This window comes from Vidua chalybeata, chromosome Z, assembly GCF_026979565.1.
Source record: "Vidua chalybeata isolate OUT-0048 chromosome Z, bVidCha1 merged haplotype, whole genome shotgun sequence".
NCBI classification, from domain to species: domain Eukaryota; kingdom Metazoa; phylum Chordata; class Aves; order Passeriformes; family Viduidae; genus Vidua; species Vidua chalybeata.
In genome coordinates this window covers 8,587,979-8,612,912 of record NC_071570.1, presented here as the reverse complement: position 1 = coordinate 8,612,912, position 24,934 = coordinate 8,587,979, and the positions used below count along the sequence as shown (strand labels likewise).

At 38.9% G+C, this 24,934-nt stretch overlaps 1 protein-coding gene across 2 annotated transcripts in view; it reads right to left on the bottom strand.

Moving 5' to 3' along the window:
• AUH (AU RNA binding methylglutaconyl-CoA hydratase) overlaps positions 1-21,436 on the bottom strand; it is a 121,044-nt gene extending 99,608 nt beyond the window's left edge. The window contains exons 1-3 of one of the 2 annotated variants that reach the window (XM_053968860.1): positions 21,416-21,436; positions 12,680-12,747; positions 12,495-12,582 (exon numbers count right to left, since the gene is read on the bottom strand). In XM_053968860.1, coding sequence (XP_053824835.1) covers positions 12,495-12,582; positions 12,680-12,682 — 91 coding nt within the window. In that variant the 5' untranslated portion in view covers positions 12,683-12,747; positions 21,416-21,436. Of the gene's footprint in view, positions 1-12,494; positions 12,583-12,679; positions 12,748-20,488; positions 20,550-21,415 lie in introns of those variants that run through there. The other variant, XM_053968859.1, reaches the window with a different exon arrangement.
• Between the last annotated feature and the right edge of the window lie 3,498 nt (positions 21,437-24,934).

The window sequence follows — 24,934 nt, the reverse complement described above, 5'->3', positions numbered from 1 at the left end:
CCACCATAATCATGTCAAAATGGCTCTTGTATCATGAAATCAGAGCATTGTTTAAGTTGTAAGAGACCTTCAAGATCATCAAGTCCAATCATTTACCTTGCCCATGTCCCTAAGTGCCATAGCTACACATCTTTTAAATACCTCCAGGGATCTTGCTGGACTCAGTCAATTCATTCAATACCCCTACTAACTCATTACAATCATCAGCAAACCATGAACAACATGCTATTACAAAAAGACAGAATTCTACCTAATACAATCCTCTGTGTTTTCCAGGCAATTATATAAAAATCTATTTCAACATATTCCAAGTTGTCTTGGAAATCTAAAAATGTATTTATTACAGAAAGTACAAGTAATTTGAAAAGATAAAGTTCCTGGATTGTCTTTATGCCAGTTACAATACTAACTCAGCTCTCAAGAGATCTGATAAAAAGAAAAAAAAAAAAAGTGAAAATTCAGATGTTTTCATTCTTAAAAATAGATAACTTTTTCTCTATTCCAAGATTTGAAAGGAAAAGCTTAAACCTAAACTGCATTGCTGATGAAGATCTACAAAGAAAGACAGTCAAAGAATATTTTGTGATTCAAGAATATATCTCAAATTCATAATCCAATTCCTAATATTCTAAGGTGCTACAATTCCAGACTCCAAGAAAAAAAATGCAGTATGTGAAGCAGTGAGAATAACAATACCCATAAATCATCTCTCAGTATTTCTCTAACTGCTAACCATGAAGGGCTAGAAGTACAGAAAGAATCTTTTTCCAAAACCTGGGTTTCTTCCAGAAGAGTGCTAATGGTACTTTTGGATTAAAAATACCTCAGGAGTACCTCCCTAAATACTACGTTCTCAGTTAAGAATTCACCACTGTATTCTGAAAATAGAATGGGGAAAAAGAATTACCCTCTAGGGCTGTAACACCTGTCAAACAGGCTTAAAGTGACTTCAAGCATCCTTCTAGTAAAACTAAAACGAGGACAGTAGCATTATAGCAATGTTGGTATTCATAACCACACAGGACATTTTTGGAACTAATCTAGCTAATGATTCCAGATTTTTCATGTCATTTCAAAGCCATAGTTTTGTACTGCTTGACTCTGGACAGCAGGTAAGTCCCCATTCACTTCCACTGTACAGGAGGATGGAGAAAAGAACAATAAAAGCAGTGGGGAGGAAGAGGGGGACATGCCTTGCAGGTTGAGATAAAGGCAGTTTAATAAGTACAAGGGGAAAAAAGAAGAAAACAAATGATACAAAAGTAGTCATTCCCCACCAGCAGACCAATGCCTCTCCAGTCCTGAACAAGGTCTACTTTGGAAAAACAACTACCCAATTTTACCACTGTTACAGAATATCCCCCTGCTCAATTCACATTGTCTGTGCCAGCTGTGCCTTGCCCCAGCCTCCTGCTTACCCTCAGCTGACTGAGAAGCTCAGGGGACCTTGATGTCGTGCAAGAACTATTCAGTGACAGCTATACAACACTGGTGTCTTTTCAACACTGTTCTGATCACCAATCTATAACACAGCACCATATGGGCTGCTACATGGGAAGTGAACTCTAAACCAGACATGCCCAGTACAAGTTTTGAAGATAAGACCACTAGTAATTAATGCATTTGTTGGTACACACATCAACCACAGAGGGAAAAACTCATATACTTCAAAATAGCTACAGAGAGATACAGAAATCTGAAAGTTGATATATACAAGGATATCAGAGGACTCATCTGAACTGCCCTGTGACTTCAAAGAGCTTAAAGATACCAACAATGACTACACAGTTATTCCTGTAGGTTTAGATATCAAATCAACAATATTTAATACACCTGCAGGACACAGACTATAGCTTGCTTAAAGATGACAAATTATACCATACTACGAATTTTTCTGAACAGGAGAATCTCAAGAAGACTTTACTCATTTCCATGAAAACAAAACTGTTTAGATACAGCATCCTGTCCACTAGTCTACCCTACCAAATCAAAGACTTAGCAGCACTGAATTCCACAGTCCTCTCTCTTTGATCCACACACAAACATCAGAAGCTCTGGTGATAGTTATGCAGGTTTCCAGTTAAGTCTTTCTTTACAACCATCAAGTTCATCTACACATCTCTAACAGGTAAGCAATTACAGGAATTTCTTACATAGTGTCATGTATGCCAACAGTCTTCTAATTACATGCTTCAACAATACAATATTAAAAAAGGAGGGGAAAAAAGTGTGATGCATGTGAGTACCTATACATGAAATTCAATGCAACTCCCAAGCACTCCTAAGCAGTGCCACAAGGACTATATTCCAAAAGTCAAACCCAACTGTAACAACTATATGAAATATAGGAATTCATCTACTCATGCAACCTGGGAAATATGGGTTTGGATAAATCTTATAGAAATAGTATAAAACAACTTTTTTAATCAAAAATGAAAGGCATTGCACTTTCAGCACATACACAGCCATTACAGATACATTCCCAAGCAGCAAAAACTGCAACAAGCCAGTGACATCACCAAAGACATCGGAAGAGCAAACTCTTGCAAAGCATATTAAAAAAAAAAAAAAAAAAAGACAAACAAATACAAAAGAAAACCATTTCTGATTATTCTCAAAATATTTACGTAAATTATTTTAAACATTTTATATCCAGAAAGCACAGCCTCTTTATAAGAGCAAATGGGAAAACAAGTGGTCCAACCATCTAGGGACACTGCAGAACACAGTTTTCCCAATATAAAATCTTCTGCATCATCTGGTATCTTTTCCATTTTAATTTATAGTCTGTTCTGGTGTATCCACTCCAGAAAATATTTAACTGTTTGAAAACTCATTATAGCATTATAAGCAAGGTCTGTATATGTGTTTCACTGTTCTAGGTAGTCAGGTGAGGTATTCCAGTGAGGTATCTTTCATTGCTTCATAATCATCAAGATGTCATTCTTATTTAAATTCTAGGATATGCTGAAGTTGCATATCCCAGATATTCACAGTTCCTGCCTGTGTCAAGTTTGGACAAGTCACTACAAATGTCTGCTCTGGAGACTTTTTTTACAGTATTATTTCTGTAACAATCCAAAAGATCTAGAGCATTGCATCAATTTCAAGCATCTCAAGAAACTTTAGAAGTTCTCCAGCTGTTCAGGATCATACTTGATTTACTTATTTGTAAGCTATATGGTTATAGTTATTTTCATTCATTAGGTTATAAAAGTCTTAGCTCTAAAGTTAGACTCCAATCCTCCATTTACCATTATAAAAAGCAAGCTACACCTCCAAAATTTTTACTCAACATAATATAAAAAAAAGATGTAGGAAGGCAACCCAACTGTTTCCATCAGACATTTGTCTCCCTAGGTTTTCTGTACAACTACTTAGAGAATACCCTGAGCATGACTCTGACTGCCATATACAGAGTCCAAACAAAAAAAAATTCTCTCATCACCAGTATATGTATTTTTAACTACTTCTCCAGTCATAACAAATTATTTTTTACCGAATATTTCAATTTAACAATTTTAGGCATTCAATTTGATCAGTTTTTTCCATGCTTTTATAATTTTTCATAGCTTTAGGAAAGTCACTCCCTTTCTTGTTACCCTCCTCTGGATAAAGAACTAACCAAATACCACTACCTCAGAAATATATCTATTACCTAGAACTTAATATTTTTAGTATTTTAGGTGGCTTTCACTAGAAAAAATATTTCCATAAAATACCACATTAATTGTGTGCATTTGTTGTAATGGACTAAAAGCCCAAGGCAATTTGTTAAACTTCTAAAACAGAAAAAAAATTTAAATGTTTTTTAATCAGCAGGTAAAACACACTCACTATGTTCTCCAATAGCCAAAGATACACTTTAATCCTGCTTGTATACTTCCCAGAACACATAAACCAGCTGAATGACATAAAATATAGTATAGACTTCTGTTGCTCAAAATGAGTTCTAAAGACAGATATCCATCACATAAATAATCCCACATTTCCAGTGATTGAAGTAGGTGCTGTATTTCTACATAACTGTGTTACAGAGTCCAGCCTTGGCACATATTATACCAGTAAAGCACTAGCTTGATCAATCAAATTAGGTAACTGTCTACAAAATGTAGATTTGGTTTGGCAAAGCTCACCACACATCCAGAGAACCAACTCAGACAGATCTGGATCTTTTTAGTCAATTTTAAGTAATAGCATGGATCTCAAATTCAAGATGGCTTCCATCTTATTGAGGATGGAAAAAGAAGAATGCTTGTATCATTGGAATAAATAAACTTTTACATTTCCATTTTTTATCAGATGTCATAAGCCACAGAAGAGAAGGAATGGTCAGATGTTGTTTCACCAGCTTGAAAAAGCAAATCTTAAAAGTGCATCAATCAAGGAAAAACACTGCTAAAAAGATGACTCCCTAGCTGGAGCTCACAATTTATCTTTCATTAATGACCTGATCTTAAATTTGTTTTTTTATTTGTGTGCACAAATCACAGTAAGCTATGGTCTACAGCTCATTCAAGACCAAAAAGGGAAGAAAAATGGCCTAAAAATATTCACAACTAGCATTACAGCTGAATATATCCAATTACCAGAAGCTGCTTTTTTTTTTTTTTTTTAATGCTATGGTAATATTAGCTATGAATTGAGTTGTCTTTACTTTCACTAGACCATTAGAAATCTTTGACACAGGATACAAGTACACGCTGGTTGAAAGTACTTTCAATTCAAACTGTCTGTATTCAGTGAAACAATGGAATCCCTCTCAGACAGAAATACAATATTTTTATAAATTGCTCCTGATACTAAAGGAGTAACTAAACTGAAGTTGTCATTAGAGAACTTCTAAACTAGAGAAGGACACACAGTATTTCATACACAGGTCTTTAGAGCACACAAGGTAGGAAGAGTGAGTCATCTAAACAGAAGCCATACACACGCCTTAAGAAAAAAATCTTGCCCCTCAAGTAAGGAATAGAAAAAATAACCAAGTAGTTACAGATTTAGTCTTTTCTGTTGAAGTTATTCCACTTTAACTTCTGTACCATACTTATTACACAGCTCTGGTCACTACTCACTCAACAGGAGAAAAATCTTCCTGACTACTTTTATTTTAGACCATTTTTTACACAAGTTCCTCTGAGACTTTATATAACCAATCCACCCTCAATTCATAGCTCTTCGAGAATAAAGGTCTTCCCTCAATCTTACTTTGAAAAATCCAAAATAACTGGATGTGTAAGTTAACTTAGGCTCTCTGCCAGTTCCTCTCCTCAGTAAGACAGTGAAGAAAATACAATCAAAAGCTCATGGATCAAGATAAAGACAGGGAGATCACTCACTTGCTACCATAATGCAAAAAACAGACTGGACTTAGGAAAGATAAATTTAATTTATTGCCAATAAAAGGTAGACAGTGAGAAACAAAAAACAAAATAAATCCATCTTCCCCCCACCATTCTTTCTTCCTTTTTTCCTGGCTTAACTTTGTTACTAACTCCCCCACCCCTCCCCACTGCTGTGCAGAGCAAAAGGGAGGGGGAATGGGGCTTGTAATTCAACCATAACACTTCATCCCTGACACTCTTTCCTCCTCACTCTTTTTCCCTGCTCCAGCATAGAATCTCTCCCACACAATACAGTCTTTCCCAGGACTTCCCACAGGAGACACAGTTCTTCAGGAACTGCTTCAGCATGGTCCTTTCCACAGGGCACAGGCCTCTAGAAACAGACTTCTCCAGCATGGGTCCCCCATCGGCCATAACTGCCAGAGCATCTGGTCCTGTATAGGCTGCTCTCCCACAGGTCACAACTCTGCCAGGACCCTGCTCCTGACTGGGCTCTTCATGGGCTGCAGTTTTCATCAGGGTGTGTCCACCTGCTTCAGCATGGGGTTCCTCATGGCCTGCAATGTGGACATGTGCTCCAGATTGGTCCTCCATGAGCTCCAGGATGACAACCTGCTTTGACATGGCTTTGTCTTTGGGCTGCAAGGGAATTCTCTCTTTTGGCACTTGAAGCACCTCCTCCCCTTCCTTGCTGCTGAACTGGAGGTCTGCAGGGCTTCCGTTTTTTTTTCTTCCATTTTTTTTCTCACTCCTCTCTCATGGCTGCTGCACATGGTTCTTTACAATTTCTAATATATATGTTAACACTGAGGTGCCACCTGCATGTCTTGAAGACTCGGCATTGGGCAGTCACAGGTCTGTTTTGGAAATGGTTGCAGCCTGCTCTGTCAAGTACCAGAATAGCTCCTAGTCTTTTCTCAGAGAGGCCCATGTGAACTAAATACATTAATTTAAAAGTTCTAGTCCCAACTGGAGAATAACTTTCAGAAAGCTGAACAAATGAAAACCAAATTTTATCATCTTCTCAAGTAAGGCATTGCACCAACCAATGAGAAGACAAACAAGTGATTCTTAGCTTAAAATTTCCTAGTTGATTAGATGCTGATTTGAAGACTGCACTGTTGAGTACAGTACCACCCAATTTCCTATCATATTCCTTGTGCCTGCTTCCTCATCAGGAATGGATCAGTCTTCTGTAAATCAAAAAAAATGAACATTGTTAGATTTTCATATTCTTACTGAAAAACCTCCTGGAAAACTCCTTTTTGCATTTTTTAGCTCTGAAAAATCCACTGTCATTCCAATTACTTCTGAAATTTAGTATGTGTTGTCAGGTAGTAGAGGAGCATTTGGAGCTAGATGACTAAAGTACTTCCAAAAGAAAGGTACTTAAACTGGTTTTTCTTACTGGGATTTTTTTCTGTATATAGACTAGAGGATCAAAGCACAATCCTAACTGCACTCTCTATTGGCTCAGTTGTTCAAGATGTTCTTTAGAAAATAATTCCAGAAAGACAACATCAAAATTAAGAAGCAAAATAATTTACATTGGACAAAGCAAGCTGTACAACCCAAATGTAACAGATGACTGTGCACACTCACAAGACAGAGCTACCACATGGCTGACCAACCGGAAGTATTTCATGTCACTGATGTTGCCCTAGAAGAAACACAACTGTTGTTGAGTCTAGTAGTCTACAAGCAGCTAACAGCACTTGGAGTCTGAACACTGGTGAAAACTTGGTATGAGAAAGAGGAAAGAACCTAGCTACAGTCTACATCATAAGGCATTTATTTGGGGGAATGAAAGATACATGCAGCAACAGAAATATTCAGAAGACACTAAAATATTTTCATGTGTGATGTGAATGCTTAAGAGGGAAGAGTGGAGTAATACACAAAAGCTTTTCTCAGTTTCTGGTGCAGGAGCTGAAATCTGGAGAACCAAATATGGTCTGGTAAAATATACACTCCTCCTTGCTTACATAACAGAAACTGCAAGAAAAAAGGAGATTACACCCACAGTAATACCTCCCTACTACTCCTGCTAGTTCTATAAAAATAAGAGTAGGTCAAGTATTTGAGAGCTATTATGAAACTCCTCTAACTCCTCCACATCAAAACCTCATAAACAAAGAAGTCTTCAAGGATCTGCTCTACCAGGCTTGTCTGCTTCATAAACTTCTGCCAAAAAACTGTACCAGCTGGAAATGGCAGCCGGGAATTAAACTCCATATAGCCAATTCAACTCTGATGGAAACAAAATTTTGATGCAGACAAATTATACCAACAGGAAAAGCATTTGGGTTGGTTTACTCATACCACAGATTCAAATGGTGAATATTTTCTGGCACAGAGATTTCTTCTGCTTTTCCAAGAAGGGACTTTATTGGCCAAGCTGCAGTAACTTTTAGGTCAAAGTGGTTTAAAGAGCTCAAATACCAAAATTTTTCAAACTATCTTGAAAGCCTATAAAAACAACAGCAAAAAGTTAACTGTCTATAATCTGATATGTCTCAAAGATCTTAGAAATAAGGCCTCCAAGGAACATTTTTCAAATATGTCAAATAAAAATTGTTCCAAAGCTTGCTCTCTTTGCATGCACACATATACAAAGCAAATAACCCATCAACCTCACAACCGCTATTTCATATAGTCCAGCTCACTTTAAAAAAGCAATACTCAAGAGAGACAGTTCTAAACAATTAAACTCTAAATACAGTCACCACAAAAGTCTCAAGAAGTTACAACAGAAAGTTCTCCTAACTTTCCCAGGCAAATCAAAATCCAGAAGCAGCATCTTCCTCTAGTCCATTTCTCCTTTAGGAGATAGTAGGATTTTTTTCTGCATATCAACAGAGGACATATGGATGCAGGGAAACTGACAACAACTCACATGTGGATTTTTAAGAGAAATGATCTCTGACTGGACTCGGACAGTAAGAGTTAAGCAACTGTCCTGGTTGTTCAGGCACCAGAGGTACTACTCTGAATGGCAAAATGATAGCAAGGGGTTTTATTTATTAGCATGAGCTGCAAATGGAACCAATGGACTATGGGCCAGTAAGTTACAACCTGAGACAATTACATGAAGAACATATATTTTTAATGCCTTCTTGACGAGACATGAAAAGACAGATGGAGGAACATGACATTACCAAGAAAAACAACAATACAAGGAACAGCAAGCAAAAAACGTAGAAGGAAAAGAATATAATCAAAATCTGTTTCTTTAATCAATATAACCATCAACACATAAAACTGTTTAAAAGGGAAGATTATTACTTGATCCCATAGTTTTCAATTGCAAAATATTGCATAATCCCTCTTTCACGTCACCAAACATACTGACAAGAGTGGGTGAGATGCAAAAAAACAGAAGAAAGCAGGAGACCTAGCACTATATAGCAGTCTTCAGCTTCAGCCAAGAGATATCCAAAGGTAAAATTCTATAATAACTAGAAGTTCTATAAATATTATCTCAGCTTTTATTCAAAGCCTTAGCAAACTGAACAAGAAAAGCTTTAAGGTGCAATTTTAGCTTGTTCAATTCTTCGGACCAAAGCCATTCCCAAATACTCTCTGAAAACCAAAAAAACTACTCTTAAAGTATTTTATTTGTACCTTTTTTTTGACCTCACGTAGTTAAAATCAGAAGAAGCTCTAAGACTGTCTCCAAAATGACTCTGATTGAGCAGTGAGGTTGGACCAGATGACCTCACTGAAGTCTCTTCCAACCTTATCCATTCTGCAAACACACCAACACAAAATTAGATTTTGCAAAAACTTGCGGATACTGGCTCCTCTCTTCCTCACAGTACCTTATCACCCAACATTATTATGCAGACTTACTTCTAGAAATATTCTGAAGATGAAAAAAGCCTAAAAATCTGCTCACAAAAAGTACCTCAGCAATATCACTAATATACATATGTTAAAATTATATTAATAATGAAAAATCAAACTATTCAAACTGCCTATATTAATGTAATTTGGCTCCTTGTGTGAACACAGCACAACCCATGATTACTTGATCACAGACATTCTACCCATGGGACACCTGCCTTATTCCATGCATAAGCCTATGCCTTCCTCAAGAAAGGAACGCTGTCAGGAAATAAAAAAACTCCTTTACAGATTCACCTACTTTGGCTGCAGAATGGTGCAAGTACACCATAGGCCAGGATTGGTCATACATGTTCACTTCAGAAAGACCAATACTTTACTTATTTGATTTCAGATGTAGAAAGAAAGGAGCTAAGAAGTGACTCAGTCCCAGAGCATTTCTAATGAAAGCACAAGAAGCCCTTACAGACATAATTACTCTAATATATAGCTTATGCATAATCATAGACACCCTTAACCCCAGACACGCAAAGCTTTGATTTCTGTGCATCCCTTTTGATCAGTGCTAGAGCATTAATGAGGAGCTTTCTGCACCCATGGATGTATAAAGTATTGAAAAGGAGACACAAAGAAAAGAGTAGGTAAAGACTCAAAGTGAATTTTTATGCAGAAATGAAAGGATATGATTTCTGGCACATCTCTACATTCTTTTATACAATTCTATTTTTGTCCCCCTCCAATTTCACCATGTGAAACTACCATAATTTGAAATCATATTCAAATCTATATCAGTCATCAAAAGAGTTTAAATATTTTAATCATCCACACTGCTATTTTGAGAAAAATGGTTGGATGTCATGTTTTGTGGACTAGGCCTTAGAAGGAAACAAGACACTTGGCTTGTGGCTTTCACAGATATGTGTTGATAGCTAAGGAATGGCAGGATTTAATGATCTTGGACTGCATTCCACACATAAAAGGGAACTACATTCTAGGACAAAGTTTCCCAATATGCAGGCTGTAAAACATCAGATGGTGGTCCAAAAAATAATCATAGAAGTGTATTTTTAAAAACATACATTCTCACACATATCAGCAAGAAAACGTTATTGAGGAAATACAAAAAAATAAAAACATTCCAGGTTTAGCCTAACTAAATAGCACTATAAGGCATAAGAAAGTATGACATTTCACAAGATGATCCTTGCATTTTTTAAGGAAATTAAATGCTCTTGAAGTAACATATTCTCCTTTAACATTTAAGTTTGAAAACAGCTTCTTCTGTTTTACTGAATTTCCTGAGTCCCCTTCAGAAACTGCTTTATTACATCCAGTATGTTCCTCTCCTCATCTTACTTCCCTAAGCTGTTAACCTGTTTTTTCCAGATCTCACTATGCTCCCTCTATTATCGTTCTCTTTAGAGATACCCATTAAAGTCACCTACTGAAGCAATCCATCCTTCCACTGTGAAATTTTTGTCTATTTTCATTAACAAACTCTGCCTCAGGTATTCTGTTTCACTCCAAATTTCAGTTACCACTGTTGGAACATCCTTTATTTCACTTGTTCAGCTACAGAAATCTCCTTTCTTAGGACAATTGTTTTACCCATCACTTTTTTTTAAATTAGAGACACCTAGTTCATACCCTATATCTACTCCCCGGGTTAAGATCTAGATATAGCTACCCAGCCCTTGTCTTTCACAGTCTTCTTTTCAGGACTAATTTTCCTTCCTAATGTCCTTGTATCTTCTCTGTTGTTATATCTTAATACATACTCTGAATTGTTTGGTTTTCTAAGCCAGACAAACAAGCAGCAATGAGTATGTTAAATCTTTATACCAAAACAGCTTGGAAAAGACAGCTGACGTAAAAAAAAGAATACTGGAGACGTACTTGGAGCTCGTAAGTACAATAATAGTAGCATACCTGAGATACTCTCCCTCAAAATCAGTATTTCTGCTCTCCTATTTCCAATATATCACTATTACAAAATTCAAGAATGTCAAATAAGAAACATTGCTAAAAAAGCCCAACGGCCATCTTTTAATTTCAAATACATAACATTTAACTTGAAACACCATTTGCAAGTGTTGCTCTGATGTTTCATTCTTCATCAGTTTAAAAACTACAGGTTTTTTTCTGAGATGACTAAAACTTAAAACTTCTTGATTTAAAACTTAAAACTTCTCTTTTTAAACAACCTTTAAATTAAATATGCTGATTAATACATAGCCATTTAATAAATTTATATGTATTACTAAGTACTGAATTGATTTTTCCCTTTTTTCTAAGACAATTATTTTCACAAGTCTTGTAAGTGACAGACTGTATCTGCATGAGAACAGGCTTACTAAAAGAAGAAGAAGAAGAAGAAGAAGAATTTTAAACTCAACTGAAAGTGCTTAGGTACGTTACATATTTTAAAACTGGAAAAACTATTTGCATTTAAAACTAAACTAATTATGGTATTTGGGGCTATCAAGAATGACAACTACATAAATTATCAGAAAAATAAAATTTCAGAACTGATCTCCTCTTTCTTGATAGTTCTATTAATGTACTAGAAAGAACAAACTGCTTTACTTCTGTTTTCTGTTTCAAATGGATGTAAATTAAATTTGAATAAAGTATGAACTAGTTGAAACCTTTTTAAATAAGAAGACTATTCACTTGATAGTCATAAAAGATACTGCTGTATGAATTGATCTTGACATGTCAGCAAATTCTGTTTCCCAGCATCTGGTAGCTGAGAGCTCTTGGTTTTCTGAGCACTTTGGCAAGATGCATGTACTGTTGGATATGTTGGCTGGGGTGTGTGCTTTTTGTTTTGATTTGTTTTTAATTTGAGAATGCATTCAGCCTGCAGTAACATGTATATTCATCATGAAATTTTAAGTATACATACGTTTCTTTAATTAAAAGTTCAAGTTAATGCATTTAAAAGAAAGGTTTGATACAGCTTTCTATATTATTTGCACCTTATTCTGACATACTTGCAAGTTTCTAGATCAGTTAAATGATTTCTCACAATCATGTTTAAAAATTATATATTTTATATTATATATTTTGAAATTATTGATGTGACACAGAAAAAATAAACCCAGTATTTGATTTGTGTTAGTAATTGAAGAAAATAAGAAAATAATTTAAAAATGTTTTGTTTGTTACTGAGATGAATATATGAAAAAGACATGTTTCCTTGGACTCTGGGCTTTTTTTTTTTTTTTTTTTTTTTTTTTTTTTTTTTTGCAATAAGAGAATATGGATTTCCAGCTTCTTAGGAAAATTAAGTTTGCATACCAGCACAGAATATCCCCGGGACTTCACTCCGGAATACAACAGTTCGTACTTTCTTATCAGATTTCAAAGCATCCACAGCTTTTGACATCTACAGAGAAAAGGAGGAAGGGGAATCACCAAACACTTTTTAAAGTGTTTCATTGCAATACTTGACCTTTATAGTAAAAACTATTCTTTTCACTTACCATTTTTACAAGATTTTTGCTAAGTGCATTCTTGGCATGAGATCTGTTTAATCCAAGCACCACAATTCCTGGAGAGGAAGAAAGATCAAATCATTGTTACAATGTAGTGAAATAAGAATCATCTATGTAAATTATTATTATTTTGAAATTATACAAAAGACATTGAGGACTGAAAAAATGCTAGTGCAATCACTACTGAGTTTCTGAAAGAAGATAAAATTATTTATTCTTTTCAATACTCAACAGAAATTACACTTACTTTAAGAACAAAAATAGGACTCTAACATCATCATGTGGAAACAGTGCTTACAAAGGTTGAATGTAGAATTACACAACTGCATGCACAAATTTCATGTTTGTGCATGAAGTGCTGACATGCCATCAGGAAAGATGTTTAATTGTAAAGTACATATTTCTGTATTTGAGAGCCTATCTCCAGAGACTTTTTAAAGCATGAAGTCCTCTCAGAGCAGAGACCAGCAACTCCGATACAGATAAAAGGAAGTCATAAACATAGAAAGAATGCCACCAATAGGAAAAATTGTTTAAAAAGGAACAAAATCCAACAAAAATTCTCCCTGAAACACAAAAATCAAGCTCAATGCTTGGTATATGGTTCCACAGACACATTCACAGTTCCCTTTGTCCAGTTACAGATCAGTTGTCTTACTGACTGATTGATTACCTGTGCATTGGTTTGGATGCTGTAGCAGAAACAGAAATCGTCTTTATTTTGCCCCCCTCACCTTAACAGGCATGAATATCAAAGAGGAAAATTCTGAAAAGTCTATTTTGGTAATGCCTAAGTTTAGCAACTATAGCAATCTTTTAGACAATTACTGCCTGAACCCGCACAACTGCCTGAGTTCAAACATTTTATCAGTCAGAACCTTTTATGCAGAAAATGCAAGGATAAGGGGAAAAAAAGGACTAGGGAAAGACAAGGAATGAAAGGCAGAAAGGAAGCTCTGTCTCAAACAAAAATGCCCACAGTAGTATCACCAACCTGTGATATGAAAAAACAGAATTCCAGAAACTCGGTGTTTGCCCAGGTGATTACTACTTCACTACTCAGCTTTGAATGTACAATCTATACATAATTATGCTCTTGAAGCCTTCTTTGTCATCTCAGTGCATACTGCTTCTTCTATTTCTGGAAAACCTGTTCTCCCTTAGGACTGACCCATTAGTGTCTGAGATCCCTTCCTCTCCTTCCTCCTGCATGTATGTTGCACACACATGCACACAAGACAAGATTTAAAGTAGCTCCTGCTCCTTCTGCAGTTAACAATTTGAAGACAAAGTCTTCCATTTGTCAGCTACCACTGTCAAGATTCAAATAAAAATAGTGTCAAATGTAGTAATAAAGCACACATGGCCTCCTTGCACTTAAGGTACAGTCAAATATTAAGTATAGATACCTCCTAAAAGGCAAGTGGAGCCAGGTCAACCTAAATGACCTTCATTCCCTTGTTCTACAAGCCTGAATTCCCACGCTTATACCTATGGCTGGACATATTCATCAGGACCACCTGCAAAGGTCGTTACTCAGCACTTACATAGGAATCTGTTTATATTCTGTTAAGCAAAAAGGAGCGGTGAAGTAGCACTTTTCTTCAGCTGTTACAACTTCTTCTCCAGGAGGAGGATCACTCCAAATTCAAATATTCCATATGTTCAACACAAGTAGATTAGGCAAAAGCATCATCCTACATTAAAGCAACAAAAAGACCCTTCACCCTGACTTCACTTTGATTACAGGCACTACAAATCCCATGCTTGAATAAACTAGAGAGAGTATTACCCCAAACCATACATCAGTCAGGAAATAGCATCCTTTTCAGACGCATGTTATACTTAATGGCAATAACACTTAATGACACTTGAATTTTTCTTCTCTCCACTGGAGCCCAAAGACCGCTACTCCACCACCAACAATAGTGTATTCAGAAGGAAGCTCCACTTAATACTAAAGCACTTTAAAGATTTTTTTCCTACAAAGGAATTATCCTTGAAGACAAATCATACAAGTCAATTTTTACTTAGCAGTGTCATATCGAATCACAAAACTATCACTTTTGCTTCCTTCTACAGAAGTAAAAGATAAAGATGGCACCCACCCAGTTGTTTTCATTTAAGTATAAAAAAAATATGAAGCAAAAATTACAAGAGGAAAAGTATAAAAGGTTTGCAAGGGTTACCACATATTGTAGTGAGATATATATATATATATATATATATATATATATATATATACCAAAGACATGCCTTACAGTCACATTTGAATTATTATTGTTCTGATATGCCATTACTACAAGATCTGAGCATCCTGAGGACAGAAGGGACCTTGAAGATCATTTTGTTCCAAGCCTCCTGCAAGGACACCTTGCACTAGACCAGATTGTCCAGAGGCCCATCCAACATGGCTATGAACACCTCCAGGGATGGGGTATCCACAGCTTTTCAGGGCAATCACTTTCAGTGCCTAAAAGTAAATAATTTCTTCCTAATATCTAAACTAAACCTGCTCTCTTTCAGTTTAAAGAGAAAGATCTCTCTCTATGTTTCTTACAGGCTCCCTTCAGAAAATTGATGTCACAGTAGGCCACTCCAAAGCCCAGCCTTCAGGATGAACAGTTCCAATTCCCTCAGAATTTTTTCACAGGAAAAGCACTCCATCCCCCCAGTCATATTCATGGCTCTTCTGGACTCGCTCTTACAGGTCCAAGTCCTTCCTGCGCTGGGAGCCCAGAGCTGGATGCAGGGTTCCAGGTGGGCTCTCACCAGAGCAGAGCAGAGGGGCAGAATCCCCTCCCTCCCCTGCTGCCCATGCTGCTTTGGCTGCAGCCCAGGACACGTTTGGCTTTCTGGGCTGGGAGTGCCCATGGCTGGGTCATGTCCAGCCTCTCACCCACCAGCACCCCCAAGTCCTTCTCCCCAGGGTTGCTCTCCATCTGTTCATCCCCAGCCTGTGCTGATACCAAAGGTTACTCTGACCCAGGTGCAGCACCTTGCACTTGGTCTTAAATTTCATAAGATTCCCATGGACCCATTTCCCACTTTCCAAGATTGTCCCGGCCCTTTTGGATAGCATCCCATCCTTCAGGTGTGTCAACAGCACCATTCAGCTTGGTGTCATCTAAAAATTTGCTGAAGGTGAACTCAATCCCCTCATCTAGGTCATCAGTGAAGATACTAAATTACAGTTGTCCCAGTATAGCACACTGCTATAGTGGTCTCCTGAGGCACACTGCTTGTCACTGACTTCCATCAAGGCCCTGAGCCATTGACCACTATACTCTGGATGCCACCATCCAACCAGCTTCTTATCCACTGAACAGTCCATCCATCAAATCCATCTCTCTCCACTTTAGAAAGAAGGGTGTTGTGGGGAATTCCGCAAAAGGCTTTCCAGAAGTCCAGATAAATGACATCTGTAGCCATTCCCTTGACCTCTTATGGAGTGAACTCCATCATTCAAGGCCACTGAGTTGGTTAGGCAGGACTTGCCCTTGGTGAAGCCATCCTGGCTGTCTTGAATCACCTCCCTGTACTCCGTGTGCCTCAGCACAGCTTCTAGGAGGATCTGCTCCTCACAGAAGTGAGGCTCAGAGGAGAGGCTCAGGGGTCACAAGTTCCCAAGCTCCAGCTTTCAGTTGCTTTTAAAAATGGGTACAATGTTTCCCCTTTTCCAGTCATGGGGGACTTGACCTGAGGGCGGTCACTTTTCAATAATACCTGTTACATTGTCATCTGAAGCATTTAATCATGGTTCATTCTTCCTAAAGCACACGCATATATACGTGCTTTCCAAAATCCTTTCAAATAAACTGTTTGAAAAATCTACTTGTGAAAGAAAATATATTAAAAAGCAATCATTAATAAATAGAAGTACAAATTAGTGGTAGTACTAGTAGTAGTATTTGCTTTCTTGGTGTATCTGTATGGTATCAAAAACGTGACAGATCTACTATGAAGGAATTGAGTATTCACATAATGCTAAACCAAATATTAATGTCACGGTTTTTCCAGGGAGTCATCCCCACATTATTTCTGGGACACATTTCAGTACATAATGTGCATCTATTAAGAATACATCTGCATACTGAAAACTAAGTTCATCTTAACTGGCTAGGCTTTTCAAGAGACAGTGATTCCCAGTGTTGTCTAACATAAGCAGCAATATTCCTGTATACTACTTTCCTAGACAACCATTAGAGGGAAAGCACATGTAAATCTACAATATGTTGTCTACTTACAAGTTGCCCCTGTCAAAAGAGAAAGCTGCCTGTAGTATAATTCTCAGCATTTAAGAGAAAAATGAAATTAAACTTATATTATAAAAGTTATATGATAAAAATGAAAGTTATATTATAAAATGAAAGCATAGTAAAGGCAAGAAATGTCTTTTACAGAAATAAGGATACATATGTATCTAGAAGATAGCTTCAAAGTATCTGTAAATTCCCAGAAATATCCTGGTATCATAGCATACACTAAATTTAATACTTGAATTTAGTGAAGAGATTATATCCTGGATCAACTCCTGTTTGTACCAGCACACAGGAGATCTTACTTTTGATGATGTTCTTTATCTCTTTTATCTTGCACATTTTAGAGATCAAAACATTCATCCTTAATGTTTGGTAGAAACACATTTAAATGGTTACTTAAAAATTAATCTTGTCTTTAAACCAATACTAGACATTTTGCCAGAGTTTGAAAGACTCACTACATCTGCATATAAAGTAGTTGCAGAATTATTTGTATTTATTTGCATTAAATACACACACACAGGTCATTTTCCATAATTTAAAAAAATATTTTAAAAATGTCTGAATTATGCTTTGAAAAGCAGAAGGGGGATCAAAGTTATTTTTAAGCTTGTTTCACTTAACTACTCAGATACACCAAGGCAGACAAGTGGACTTACATATTTATTATTCTGAAGTAGTTTCTTAAGCAAAACAGGAACATATGGTGACTATATCATGCACAATTCTGGTGGTTTTCATTAATCATCTTATCAAGAAGTATTTAAGTGAAAAATCACACAGATGTGTACTAACCAGCACTTTTTAAAAGCACCAAAACACTCTTCAAAATCCCCTATGAGCCTGTTTCATCTCTAAATTCTGATTTAACTCTTTTCCATACTTCTTAAGTTACTAGATCTCACCTGATCAGCCCTGCTTTTTTTTTCCCAGCAAAAGAACGGGAAGTTTTTCCAATTTATCAGCTAGCTATCAGTTTCCAACCTCTGAGCGAACAACTTAAACCAAGACTGTATTTGTTTTTGCCCATTCCATGTACATTAAAATTCTAACTGATGAAGACCAAAAGCTGTCTTATTCTAAACTGAACCAAAACCAGCTGAGAAATTTGACCATAAGGAGTCATTCTAGTGTAAAATCTAAATTTTAAAAATATTTTTATCACATTCCAGCAAGTGACACTGCCACACTGGAGTCAAGACTAAAAAGATATTTCTCCCAATTGCACCCATAACTTAAAAAACCAAAGCACTAGAGTAATTTAAATTTGTAATGGGATCACTAATGCAATTTGGCTAAGTTCTGAAATGTCAATAGCTGTAATACATTTCAGCCCTAGTAATGATCAAATAGAATCTCAAATCAAGTAAAAGATATATACTTAATTTAAAAACACTGACAGTCATCTTTACTCACAGGAAACTGACACTAAGAGCTTCACAAGTTGCAACATGGGACAAATATACAGGTATTTTTCAATCACATTCTTCAAAAATCTCACAACTTTTGTATTCCAGTTCCGGTCAAATTTCAAATTTGGAAGCTGGAAAGCCTTGAGTTAAAATTTCAATAACTAGCCTTTGCAAACATACTCTCATTTTACTTCATGCTGAACAACTTCCCAAGACCTGGGGTATGCAAATCACATCGAAGTGAAGCTGAACAGTTTGCTACTTTGCCTACAGGCAAAGATTTGTCTAGTGCTACAAGACATGTGCTTGTACGTCAGGAAGGTACAGCCAGTTTTCCCTCCTCCCCAATATTTACAGTCCTCTCTGAGCAACATGGAAACACCAGGCACATGCAAGAGCACAACCACAGCATCAACAAGCATGTGAGTGCCATAAAAGGTAGTCAGAGAGCAGGGTCTGAGCATGCGTGAAGTCAAGAAGTATGTAATGGGATGGTGTGATGAGGCTGGGGGGCACCAGAGTACCATATGGGAAAGTCAAGAACATGAAATGGTAGATCAAGGAATAGCAGGGTAGAAAAGAGCAAGAAAGACCACAGGGGTGTTTACAGAGCTGGTGTCCTCATTCAGCAGAGATATTACATGCTGTAAGCAGATAAATACAGATGAACTTGGTATACAGGGTGAGGAGGAAGGTGTGTGGTAGCACTACAGGGAGGAAGCAGAGCCATGTTTCTTTGGCAGAAAAGTTGCCTGCTCTTTGTGCTGCTGAAGAAGGCATATGAAATTAATGTCTCCTTCTGGCCTATTTCTACACCCTTGTTCTTGTCTCTTTCTAATACAGTGTTTGTTTCTGTGTCCTTCTGAAAGACAATACCAAAGAAAATTCCTTCCACTTAGAGAATTCATTAATTAAAAATATACTGATTGAATCCTTCCTTATGATAGTGACAGTTGCTTTAACATTACAAATACTATCTCCAAGTTTTGGGACATTAGGCTACATATGTATGAAACACCTTCACACAGTATGAAACACCTTCATAACATTACAAAAACAATGACTCCTTGCTGATTCAACAGCTGGAACACACTGCCTAATTCCATGTGTAATAGAAGTAAAAGTTGATTACTATGTAAGATCATGATATTTTCTACTGCTTCTTGGTAAAGCAAAAAATTAGCAAGGAAAAACACTCTTCTAACATTTTACAAACTCTCCTTTGCTCTTGTCTTGTTCCTTCCTTAACTTAAAATAATCCACAAAAAATCTGAATAGATGTTTTAAATCAATTCAAAGTTCCATAATCAGCTGGAAAAACAGGACTAAAGTAGTACATTTTAAAGGAAGTGGAAAGAGTTGGGAACAGAACTACAAGTCAGAAGATAATTCAGGATCAAATTATATCATCTTTACTATCAATCCTAAATAATAACAAAAACCTGCCCTGATGAAAGCTGATAAAAGCACATCAGTTTCCCCTTGAAAAAGAAAGAATAATCTTCTAAGGTCAAAGTTTTGAAGTTACCTCTCTGTATATGTATACAAATCTATGTACAGGCATACTCAACTCACAGGCATTTGCCTGAATTGGCAGCAGGTGTGAAATAGCTGAATTAATGTGCTCAAAGACGTAAACTAAACTGTACATCTCAACACATGGTGGTTCCAAGATATATTCTCCATGTAAAGAGATTCATGTGCTGCAGATAATCAAAACCCTATACTATGGCCCCCTCCATAAAAGCAGGTATAACATCATGTCTAGCTATAAGTATAGGCATAAATCCTCAGGAACAGAGTTTGCACTTCTCTACCATTCCTAGCCCTGCTGCATCCACAGGGGAAGGAGTGACAAACACCAAAGGAAGTGGAGCACTTCCAAAATCCAGAGAGCACCACATCAGAAGAGGAAGCACAAAGTGTCCGTGCTGTGATGAACGGGCTGCACGTCACTAAGGAGCACAGATTTTCTTTCTTTTTTTAACCAGATGAGTTAAAATAAGACTTTTGGTATAGCTGAGTAGAAAAAAGTGAGTAGTAGTGACAACACTAAAAGCAAGGAGGAGGATGAGATGATGATTAGGAGAGTGGCATGAGATGAGAGAACAATGAAGCCATACCTTCCACCACAGAAAACATGGATATCAGTTTTATGCTTTCTCTGCTCCCTGCACACAAGCACAAAACTGATGTCTGAAGCACAAAACTGATGTCTGAAGCAGCATGACTCTAGTCATTTGCTGCTAAACTTCATTTTCTCACAATTAGAGTGGCAAAAAGATCCAGCTCACAGAGGTGTACCTCACAAACACAGTATATATGCTGCAGTACTCTACAAAGAGTGATGCTGCTGACACACCTCAAGGACAAGATGACATCCATAGCAACCTAGACAAGCTCATGAAATGGGCCAATGGGAATCTCATGAAATTTAACAAGACCAAGTTCAAGGTGCTGCAACTGGATCAGGACAATCCCCAGTACCAGCATAGACTGGGGATGAACAGATGGAGAGCAGCCCTGGGGAGAAGGACTTGGGGGTGCTGGTGGGTGAGAGGCTGGACATGACCCAGCCATGGGCACTCCCAGCCCAGAAAGCCAAACGTGTCCTGGGCTGCAGCCAAAGCAGCGTGGGCAGCAGGGGAGGGAGGGGATTCTGCCCCTCTGCTCTGCTCTGCTCTGGTGAGAGCCCACCTGGAACCCTGCATCCAGCTCTGGGCTCCCAGCACAGGGAGGACATGGACCTGTTGGAGTGAGCCCAGAGGAGGCCATCAAGATGGTAAGAATGGGACACCTCTCCTATAAAGAAAGGCTGACCGAACTGGAACTGTTCAGTGTAGAAATTAGAAGGCTTTGAAGTGACCTAATCACAGCCTTCCAGTATTGGAAGGGAACCTACATGAAAGGTGAGGCAAGACTATTTACAAGGGCACGTAGCAACAGGACAAGGTGGAATTAGTTCAAATTGAAAGTGAATAGCTCTAGATTAGTTAATAGGAGGAAAATCTTTACTGTGACGGTGGTGAGGCACTGAATAGGTTACCCACCGAAGCTGTGGATGCCCCATTCCTGGAGGTGTTCAAGGCCCGGCTGGATAGGGCTCTAAGCAAATCTGGTCTAGTACGAGGTGTCCCTGCCTGTGGTGCAGGAGTTAGAAACAGATACTATTCATGGTCCTTTCTAACCCGAACCATTCTACGATGCAGTGAAGAGCCAAGAAGGACCAAGCTGACCCAGTTCTGCCACCGCCATGCCGGCAGCTCCCAGCACTCTGCGACGCAACCCCGGCCGCCGCGACAAGGAGAAGGAGGAGCCACCGCTCTCTTCCCGCCCCTCGCCGCAGGGCAGCTCCCCCAGGGCCGCCCTCTCTCTGCCCCACAGGGGTCACCCCGGCCAAGCCGGGACAGGAGGTGCAGAGCCGCCTTCCCCTCGTTACCTTTGTGCTCATCATCCAGGTACCGGACGCGCAGCTCCTCCTCTTCCTTCGCCTGGGAACCGTAGCTCCTCCTGGCCGAGGGGAGAGCGGCGGCGGTGACGCCTCCCCGCAGCGGGGGCGCGCGGTGGCCGGTTCGGCCGAGGGCGGCGGAGGTCGCGGCGGCTGCGGCTGCGAGCCTGAGCCGGGCGCGGAGGAGGCCGAGCCCGCCCAGCGCCGCCGCCGCCGCCATCGCTGCTGCCGGCGCCGCCTCAGCCTCTCGCGGCCCCGGCCCCGGTCCCGCCGCCCACGTGACCGGCTGCGACACGCACGGGGCGCCGCTGCCCCCTCCCCTTCCCGCGCCGCCGCCGCCGCCGCCCGGGGCCGCGGCTCGGCCCGGCCGGGCCCGTCTGCTGCGCCGGCCCCATCCCGGCTGGGGAAAAGGCTCGCCAGTCAGGGCAGATATGAAACCTGACAGAAAACCGGCCCCATCCTGGGCCGCGTCAAAAACAGCGTGGGCAGCAGGGCGGTATTCTGCCCCCTCTGCTCCGCCCTGGTGAGACCCCACCTGGAACGCTCTGGGATCCCCAGCAGAAAAAAAGACAACAAACTGATGAAGTCCAGAGGAGGCCATGAAGGTGATAAGGGGTCTGGAACACCCCCTCTACAAAGACAGGCAGAGGGAGCTGTGGCTGGTGAAGCCTAGTGAAGAGATGGAAAAAAGAAGGCTGTGTGGACACCCTGTAGCAACCTTCCAGTGTATGAAAGAAAGTTCTTCAGGATCTGTAGTGATAGGACAAGCAGTAGTGGGTATGAGTGAAGAGAAAATTTAAGTGAGATTTTGGGAAGAAATCCTTCACTGTGACAGTGGATGAGACACTGGAACAGGTTGCCCAGAGAAGCTGTGTGCGCCTCAGCTCTCACAGCATTGAAGTTGAATAAGGCCTCGAGCGACATGGTCTAGTGGGAGATGTCTCTGCCTATGGCATGTGAAGGGGTTTGGGATAGGATGATCTTTAAAGTCCATTCCAACCTCTTGACATTCTGTGATTCTCACACATAGCTTAAAATATGCAGGTGCATAGACAAATTTCTCATCAGTAAAAGCAGATGTTTAGTTTCATCGGGGCTTCATGATACTGCTGGAAGTTGTGCAGCACGTTTATTTGCAGTGAACTTGAGAACATCCCACCTTAAAGGCAACATGTTCAGGCTCTGTTGTGCTGTGTATGGTGACACCAGAATGAGCACTCATGAACTCTGCAGTACTTGCTTCTTCCTCCACATCAGCCATGGCAAGGCCTGGTCGTGGCATCAGCAGTGAACAAAGAAAGGAGCTATGGTCAGTAACAGAAACCACGTAGTACATGGTTCTGTGTGCTGCGATAAAAGACTGCTTGGTTTGGCCATCCTGTTTTGGGGCTCTCAGAATTACCATTGTGTTGCAAAACTAAGGATCAAATTAATATGCCTTGGAGTTTAGAGTTGAGCTTAGGTCTCTAAGCAACGCTGCCATGGTGTCTGCTTTGCCCTCCATGCACACCAGCAGACATACCAGCATGAAACAAGTCAAACAATAAAAGCAGTAACAGTGAAGGTAGGAGGTAATTGCTATGTTTTGTTGTAAATTCACGTGATTCAAGACTGCTATGACCTGTTTCAAAATGGTTGAAATTTCAGCAATCCATGTGTTAATACCATAACAATTTAGTTGAGCCAGAACATGCATTGGATATAAAAGGAGTTGACTTGTTTCCTTACACAGGACCTGGCAAAGGTTGTTATAACCGTAGTTAATGCAGGTCAATAATGAGGCTCTTAAAAGCTGTGAACTTTGTCTTCTTCAAGTTTATTTCCTTCAAATTAGGCCTTGAGAACTGAAAACATGCCTTTGAGTCACCCCCTGCCATTTTCATAATTCAGTGTTACTTAATTAGGGGAATAAAGCTGTACTGCTTCTGAGCGGAGGCTCAGATGGAGGCATTTTGGTTGTTTTGGAGAGCCAGCTACTGCATTCCTTCATGCGGTTGCTCAGCAGCTCCTCCATGCCTTCCTTCTGGAGAAGCAAAAGTCTAAAAATTATGTCCTGTTTGTTCGTGTGGAGCACCACAAAGGGCAAATGTATGGGGGGGGCGGGGGGAGGAATAGACAGGTTATCACTTTGCATTTATTATGTTTTACTATTTAAACAGGGCGATAGCTTGTGATTCACAGCCCTTTCCAGTAGAGCCTGCAGTATGCCAAAGACTTCCAGTAGAAGGAAATAAGAAAATTTTGTTTGCAGTTGAAGAACATTTTCGTTTAGGAAAAGGGATTTTAAAACATCATATCGAATTACATCAATAGAAACAGAGAGACAGCACTATTCTAAAAGATGCAGAAGATAAAAAAGCATTAAAAGCAGAACTAAATTCACTGCCATGTCATAATGTTGCCTTGAAGATGAAGGCAGACATTTAATCACATGCCGTGGCTCCCAGACTGAAGAATTAGTGAACACGTTTTTGAGCAGAGGTCAGTAAGTGCAGTCAAGCCAACAGATTTGTCTCCATTGTAGAAACACCCAGTCATTTTTAAAATGAAGAATTTTGGAAATGCAATTTTCTTTTACATGCCATTGTCTGACTTTACTTTCTTTGTGTAAGAAGTGAAAAGAAAATTTAATTTCTGTTTATTTTTTCTCAGTGTGTAAAACTGCATGATATGATATGCATATATGTGTGGTTTATTGCAGTCATTTAATACTACACTGCATTTTGTAATACTGTGTATTCAATTCCTCACATTCCCTGACATGCAAGCATAATTCAAGATTCAGATGAAAACAAAGTTTTCCGTATTCTCTTGTCCCCTGATTTTTTTCACTGTAGTTTACTTCTAAAACACAGCTTTGAGGTCATAGTAGTCCATGAAAGGTAAAGTATGTTGACATGGAGATTATTCTTTAAAGATATATCCCAATTTTAAAAAATGGAGTGGCTGGAAAACAATTTTAAGTAACTACCTAAATAACATATCGCAGTTGGTAGCCTGATTGCTGCTACACACAGATATCCAAATATTGATACTTGGTGCTGAGTGAAATAAATTGATTATAATAAATCTTGATTCAGGCTCCCTTATGTCCACAGAAGCAGTGAATGAAAATAGAACC